General features: G+C 42.5%; 1 protein-coding gene across 1 annotated transcript in view; it reads right to left on the bottom strand.

The window, feature by feature from the left end:
- Positions 1–1,053: 1,053 nt before the first annotated feature.
- LOC128215800 (uncharacterized) overlaps positions 1,054–8,564 on the bottom strand; it is a 50,607-nt gene continuing 43,096 nt past the window's right edge. The window contains exons 3-5 of the mRNA XM_052922407.1: positions 5,385–5,406; positions 4,959–5,090; positions 1,054–1,972 (exon numbers count right to left, since the gene is read on the bottom strand). Of these exons, the coding sequence (XP_052778367.1) occupies positions 1,054–1,972; positions 4,959–5,080 (1,041 nt within the window). The 5' untranslated portion in view covers positions 5,081–5,090; positions 5,385–5,406. The remainder of the gene's footprint in view (positions 1,973–4,958; positions 5,091–5,384; positions 5,407–8,564) is intronic.

Here is an 8,564-nt window from a genome sequence, read left to right as displayed (position 1 = left end):
TCATTATTTATTAAGTCGTTTGATTTAAACTCTTATTCTTTGATGCATTTTTATTTTTAGTATAGTATGGTTTGCCCCTATTAATTAGTGATCGATTCATCTTTTGTTTTACACAACACTTAAACAATATGCATGGTATAAAGGTACAGTTTTAATCGACTTTTAATTGATGTAGTGGTTATTAAAACCAATCTATTCATTGGGTTGAATATGAACATTGTCAATATTCGTAACACCGAATATCAGATTTCAGTACATGTTCAAATTTAAGATGGGTCAATCATTTGACATAATTATTTAGATACAGAAAGACAGTAATAATTGACAAATCCATATTTTAATGCATTCTTTATTTTTCAAACAGTTCTCATGTTAAGTAATATAGTGTACTAGTATTTGTTGTCTGACCAAGTTGATGAGCGGTCCATCAACGATTTAACTAATGTCTCATGATTCGGAATAATCCATGGGGATACACGTAAATAGAGTCTGCGTATGCTCACGTGAGGGGTTTGGAGTATGCAACCAAGGAACCCTACGCAGACTCACTTTTAGCGTTAAGTTAGGTAGAAATACCCCTGCAACGAAACATGATTCCAGAAATTGAAGACGGCCCTCCAACGTTGAACTCTTCCAGACGAATTAATTGTAATCGGAATCATGAACAAGTTGCCTATATGTGAAGTGTTTATGTCAACGTGCACTTCAGCCCTCGTGCACTACAGTCAATTGTACAATTGATTTGTATCAGCATTCCACATGTTAAATTGTTACCCGAACGTTCTACTACAAGTGACCGTCGAACACGTAGGTAAAGCACATAGCCTATACACAGATACGAGCTAGATCAAGAGCTTGTTCAGTAAACCAACTGCAATAAAATAGTATACTATTTTGATGAAACAGTCTTATTATACCTATATATTGCACTGGTATATTGCTTCTTAGTAAACACCATGAAGTACATGCACACATGTACCGTCCTAATGTTCTCAAGTCGCATCGTACAGACTTACAACGATTCCTGTCCATTAGGAGAGTTCATTACATTCTTTAGTCAGGTTTGATCTCCGGTGTTGTAATGTCGTTTACACGTGCATCACTAGGGATCATGGAAACTATCAGATCGTGGGTATCCACTTGCTGGAGGACGTCTGCTTTACTAACGTCAAACTCTGTGACGTTAACATTCGGTGCATGATGTAGCTCTCGCGTGAACACACTTTCACGTCGTTCATTTGCCACTGCAGCACCGGGCGCACTCGCAGCATTTGTATCACCACTGCTATTCAAAACATTTGTTTCGTTGTCAATGTTAAACGTTACTGTCATACATTTAGCCCAGCGGTTCGAGAAGTCCGTGGTTTTCCCCTGTAGCGTGGGCGTGAAGAAACTTGAGGCGGAGGCGACGCTGTCGCACAGGAAGTCGTCCTCCTCCTCGATGGAAGTCTGCGTGTCGTACCACCTCCCCGTGCTGCTGCTGGTCGAGTTTTGATTCAACATACGAAGCTGGCGAACACTCTTCCTGCGCTCCGCGCGGAAATCTGGGTGAACCAGAGACCGGTTCATGTCAATTTCGAACTCGCCTTCGTCCTTCATCTTTTTCAAAATGTTTGACTCAGTGGCCATAATGACCAGCATAAACACAATACCAATCACAGTGAGAACTGGACCTATTATATAAAAGTATTGTCTGTATGTGTACAGTACAGTCCCTCCGCCTAAACCCTTGACACAGGCGCCGAAGGTGATAGCGACACCTAAAAGGACCACAAGCAAGGTCACGACGTTGAACTTACGGACGAGCTGCAGCTTTTGCTTTGCCATCATCTTCTTCTGGATGGCCTTCCGCCTTTTCCGGCGGACCGAGTACTCCTGCTCTTTTTGCCATTCGTCCGTGCTTGTTCTCAGCTGGTGTTCCTCGAGCTTCCGCATTATGTGCGACGCGTTACTCGTGCTCGACTTAGCCGACCTGCAATGTACATGTAGGACCATACAACCGTGGGCTCGAGTTTGCCGACCTGCAATGAACATGTAGGATCATACAACCGTGTGCTCGAGTTCGCCGACCTGCAATGTACATGTAGGACCATACAACCGTGTGCTCCAGTTCACCGACTTGCAATGTACAACTAGCACCATACAACCGTGTGCTCGACTTGACCGACCTGCAATGTACAACTAGCACCATACAACCGTGTGCTCGACTTGACCGACCTGCAATGTACAAGTAGGACCATACAACCGTGTGCTCGACTTGACCGACCTGCAATGTACAACTAGCACCATACAACCGTGTGCTCGACTTGACCGACCTGCAATGTACAACTAGCACCATACAACCGTGTGCTCGAGTTCACCGACTTGCAATGTACAACTAGCACCATACAACCGTGTGCTCGACTTGACCGACCTGCCATGTACAAGTAGGACCATACAACCGTGTGCTCGACTTGACCGACCTGCAATGTACAAGTAGGACCATACAACCGTGTGCTCGACTTCACCGACCTGCAATGTACATTTAGGATCATACAACCGTGTGCTCGACTTCACCGACCTGCAATGTACATGTAGGACCATAAAACCGTGTGCTCGAGTTCGCCGAACTGCAATGAACATGTAGGACCATACAACCGTGGGCTCGACTTGACCGACCTGCAATGTACAAGTAGGACCATACAACCGTGGGCTCGACTTGACCGACCTGCAATGTACAAGTAGGATGACACAACCGTGTGCTGGACTTCACCGACCTGCAATGTACAAGTAGGACCATACAACCGTGTGCTCGAGTTCACCGACCTGCAATGTACAAGTAGGACCATACAACCGTGTGCTCGAGTTCACCGACCTGCAATATACAAGTAGGACCATACAACAGTGTGCTCGAGTTCACCGACCTGCAATATACAAGTAGGACCATACAACCGTGTACTCGAGTTCACCGAACTGCAATGTACAAGTAGGACCATACAACCGTATGCTCGGCTTGACCGACCTGCAATATACAAGTAGGACCATACAACCGTGTGCTCGGCTTGACCGACCTGCAATGTACAACTAGCACCATACAACCGTGTGCTCGAGTTCACCGACCTGCAATGTACAACTTAGCACCATACAACCGTGTGCTCGACTTGACCGACCTGCAATGTACAACTAGCACCATACAACCGTGTGCTCGACTTGACCGACCTGCAATGTACAAGTAGGACCATACAACCGTGTGCTCGACTTGACCGACCTGCAATGTACAACTAGCACCATACAACCGTGTGCTCGACTTGACCGACCTGCAATGTACAAGTAGGACCATACAACCGTGGGCTCGACTTGACCGGCCTGCAATGTACAACTAGCACCATACAATCGTGTGCTCGACTTGACCGACCTGCAATGTACAACTAGCACCAAACAACCGTGTGCTCGACTTGACCGACCTGCAATGTACAACTAGCACCATACAACCGTGTGCTCGACTTGACCGACCTGCAATGTACAACTAGCACCATACAACCGTGTGCTCGACTTGACCGACCTGCAATGTACAACTAGCACCATACAACCGTGTGCTCGACTTGACCGACCTGCAATGTACAACTAGCACCATACAACCGTGTGCTCGACTTGACCGACCTGCCATGTACAAGTAGGACCATACAACCGTGTGCTCGACTTGACCGACCTGCAATGTACAACTAGCACCATACAACCGTGTGCTCGACTTGACCGACCTGCAATGTACAACTAGCACCATACAACCGTGGGCTCCAGTCATTGCCATAGTACAATAACTTGAACGCTGACGAATTGTAGATGCCGATTGAGCGATCTGTAAAGTTTCAAAGTATAAGATTTTTAAAAATACTATCAATAGTAAGGGAATCAAATTAGTTATAATAAGTTATATCTGTTCAAACTCGCCACTATACAGCCATATGTATGTTACGGCTAGATCACGTATTTTCAAAACGTCAACATAAAACCATGCAAGGGCAGTTGTTGACGACGGGCGATCACAACAGTTGAGTATTTCGGGAACAGGTGAGCTGTAAACAATAACTATTTCTTTTAAAGGTTAGTGTTTGTTCACATGAATTAATCACACGTGGTCAGGCCTGGCATATGATGGGCGTTCCAATTCAATTTGATAACAATAACCAGCGTTATCTAGGTGTTCAAATCCTTTGTCTTCTAGTTCAGCCTCTGTTTAAATCATTTGATATAAGTGTAGTGATTAAAATCAATAACGGCTGACTTCTGATTTCCATTCGAACTTTTTTTATCTGAATGTAAAATTTATTGATCTGTTAATTTTGAAGACTTACAAGTTAATCATGCATATGTCGGTCAATCGCCTTTATTTGCTGCTAAGCTATGACCTCTTGGCCGTTATTCAAAAGCGGACTTTCAGCAAGCGCAAAAGTTAAAAAGCTACTTGAAAAAGATGGTGAAAAGATGGTTTAGGATTGGAAAACATATTTATGCAATAGCTTTGATAAACCAAAAACCCTTTTGACATACATATGCACGACCAAATATGAATGAAATCGTATGAAAACGATCCATTTATATATATATATATATATATATATACGTATAGTCAGATGAGTCAGGATATAGATAGCTGATCATTTTACATGCCGAGTCCAAACACCTTTATTTCCATAAATTACTATTTATGTAAACAATGCAAAACAACAACGACGACAACGACCACGACAGCTGTACAGCTAAATTTCACCACATACCATGTGCTCTATAAAAGCTGGAAACAGACGATACGGTGCCGTTAGCGAATCAAATCAGGAACTCCAAAAAAAAAAACTAATGGTATAATACAAAACGTAAATAACATAAAAACTTTAGTTAAAAACTAATTGACCAGTACGTATGACATATAAAGGAAGCAGAACGATATGAAAATGAAGCAATAGAAACATTAATGATTGTACCTGGTTGAGCGGATACTGCTCCTACTACCCTCGCGCTTAAAGCCGCTCTTCCCATTCTGCTGACCCGGGGTTTTGACGTCCTGTCCCGTCGTCCCCGTGCTCGACGTTCCGAGTTTTAACATTGTGAAGGACCTATAGACATGTATGAATCGAATCCATCAACGTATCGCTACATTGTCATTGGTTTCTTTACAATATGTAGAAATCCTATATGAGAACATAATCATATAATAGTTCATAAACGTACGTTTTGCTAAAAAAGAAAACGTTTCTCACTCAACTACAATATGATCACGTTTAAAAACAACCTGACCGTAAATATGTTAAATGTAATTAAACTAGTGAAGCTGGTAATGAATTTTCGTTATATTTTTTTTTATATAATCATGCTGTTCTAAGGAAAATCACATATTAAAACTTGCTCACCTTCAGTCTTATCCGTGTTAAACTGAAATAACAATCCTTGCAATTAGAGCTTTTCGTTTTTATAATCGCTTTGGCTTAATATAATACCCGGTCTGCAACATTTAACCTTATAGGGTAAGATAAATTCAGCAAACAAAACTAATAATGGATTGAAGTTAAGTTTATTGAAAGTAAACTTTGTCACAGATTATATTGCTCAAAGAACTAGTGGAAACATGCTTCATTTGACCTGGGACCAGATTTGAGCAAAAGGTTCATGGAAAATCAAGCCTATTTGAAGCAAAATAATGAGAACGATAGGTTTTGAATTTGAGTGAATAATAAATATACATATTATACATTCACTGACACCAAGACATAGAGAAATATACAGTCACTACCACAGAGATAGACATATATACAGTAACTTTCACAAAGACATATATACTGTCAATTACGCCGACACAGACATATATACTGTCACTGACACAAAAGTAGACATATATACAGTCACTACCACCGAGACAGACGCATATACAGTCACTAACACCAAGACAGATATATATACAGTCACTACCACCAAGACAGTGACTGTATATATGTCTGTCTCGGTGGTAGTGTCTGTATATGTGTCACACATATACAGACACTACCACCGGGACAGACATATATACAGTCACTACCATCGAGACAGACACATATACGGTCACTTTCACCACGACACATATACAGTAAATTACGCCGACACAGATATATATACTGTCACTGACACCGAGACAGCCATAGTTACAGTCACTTACGACGAGACAGACATATATACAGTCACGTACGCCGAGATAGACGCATATACAGCCACTAACACAAAGGTAGACATATATACAGTCACTACTACCGAGACAGACTGGTATACAATCACTGACACAGAGACAGACAGGTATACAATCACTAACCCCGAGACAGTGTGGTATACAATCACTAACCCCGAGACAGTGTGGTATACAATCACTAACCCCGAGGCAGACTGGTATACAATCACTGGCATTAAGACAGACAGGTATACAATCACTGACACCGAGACAGACTGGTATACAATCACTGACACCGAGACAGACTGGTATACAATCACTTACACCGAGACAGACATGTATTCAATCACCGACACCGAGATAGAGGGTATACAATCACTGACACTGAGACAAAGTGGTATAAAATCACTGACACCGATACAGACTGGTATACAATCACTGACATCGAGACAGACTGGTATACAATCACTTACACCGAGACAGACATGTATTCAATCACTGACACTGAGACAGAGTGGTATACAATCACTGACACTGAGACAGACAGGTATACAAACACTAACACTGAGGCAGACAGGTATACAATCACTGACACCGAGACAGACTGGTAACAATCACGGACACCAAGACAGTGTGGTATACAATCACTAACCCAGGGGCAGAATGGTATACAATCACTTACACCGAGACAGACATGTATTTAATCACTGACACCGAGACAGACTGGTAAAAAATCACTGACCCCGAGACAGTGTGGTATACAATCACTAACCCCGAGGCAACAATCACTTACCCCGTGGCAGAATGGTATACAATCACTTACACCGAGACAGACATGCATGCAATCACTGACACCGAGACAGACTGCTATACAATCACTGACCCCGAGACAGTGTGGTATACAATCACTTACCCCGAGGCAGACAGGTATATAATCACTGACAATGAGACAGACTGGTTAACAATCTTTGACACTGAGACAAAGTGGTATACAATTACTTACCCCGAGGAAGACAGGTATACAATCACTGACCCTGAGACAGACTGGTATACAATTTCTGACACTGAGACAGACAGGTATACAATCACTGACCCCGAGACAGACTGGTATACAACCACTAACACCGAGGCAGACAGGTATATAATCACTGACATTGAGACAGACTGATTAACAATCACTGACACTGAGACAGAGTGGTTTACAGTCACTGACACCGAGACAAACTGGTATACAAATTCTGACACTGAGACAGACAGGTATACAATCACTGACCCCGAGACAGATTGGTATACAATCACTTACACCGAGGCAGACTGGTATATAATCACTGACATTGAGACAGACTGGTATACAATCACTGACATTGAGACAGACTGGTTTACAATCACTAACACTGAGGCAGACAGGTATACAATCACTGACACCAAGACAGACTGGTATACAATCACTGACACCGAGGCAGACAGGTATACAATCACTTACACCGAGGCAGACAGGTATATAATCACTGACATTGAGACAGACTGATTAACAATCACTGACATTGAGACAGACTGGTTAACAATCTTTGACACTGAGACAAAGTGGTATACAATTACTTACCCCGAGGAAGACAGGTATACAATCACTGACCCTGAGACAGACTGGTATACAATTTCTGACACTGAGACAGACAGGTATACAATCACTGACCCCGAGACAGATTGGTATACAATCACTAACACCGAGGCAGACAGGTATATAATCACTGACATTGAGACAGACTGATTAACAATCACTGACACTGAGACAGAGTGGTATTCAATCACTGAGACCAAGACAGACAAGTATACAATTTCTGACACTGAGACAGACAGGTATACAATCACTGACCCCGAGACAGATTGGTATACAATCACTTACACCGAGGCAGACTGGTATATAATCACTGACATTGAGACAGACTGGTATACAATCACTGACACCGAGACAGAGTGGTTTACAATCACTAACACTGAGGCAGACAGGTATACAATCACTGACACCGAGACAAACTGGTATAAAATCAATTACACCGAGAAAGACAGGTATTCAATCACTGACACGGAGACAGACTAGAATACAATCACTGACACCAAGACAGTGTGGTATACAATCACTTACTCCGAGGCAGAATGGTATTCAATCCCTGACACCGAGACAGACTGGTATACAATCACAGACCCCAAGACAGTGCGGTATACACTCACTAACACAGAGGCATACTGGAATACACTCACTGACCCCTAGACAGTGTGGTATACAATCAATTACTCCGAGGCAGACAGGTATACAATCACTGACCCCGAGACAGTGTGGTTTACAATCAATTACTCCGAGGCTGACAGGTATACAATCACTGACACCGAGACAGAC

Source organism: Mya arenaria, chromosome 2 (genome assembly GCF_026914265.1).
Source record: "Mya arenaria isolate MELC-2E11 chromosome 2, ASM2691426v1".
In the NCBI taxonomy this organism is placed as follows: domain Eukaryota; kingdom Metazoa; phylum Mollusca; class Bivalvia; order Myida; family Myidae; genus Mya; species Mya arenaria.
This window is presented reverse-complemented; position numbering and strand designations above follow the sequence as displayed.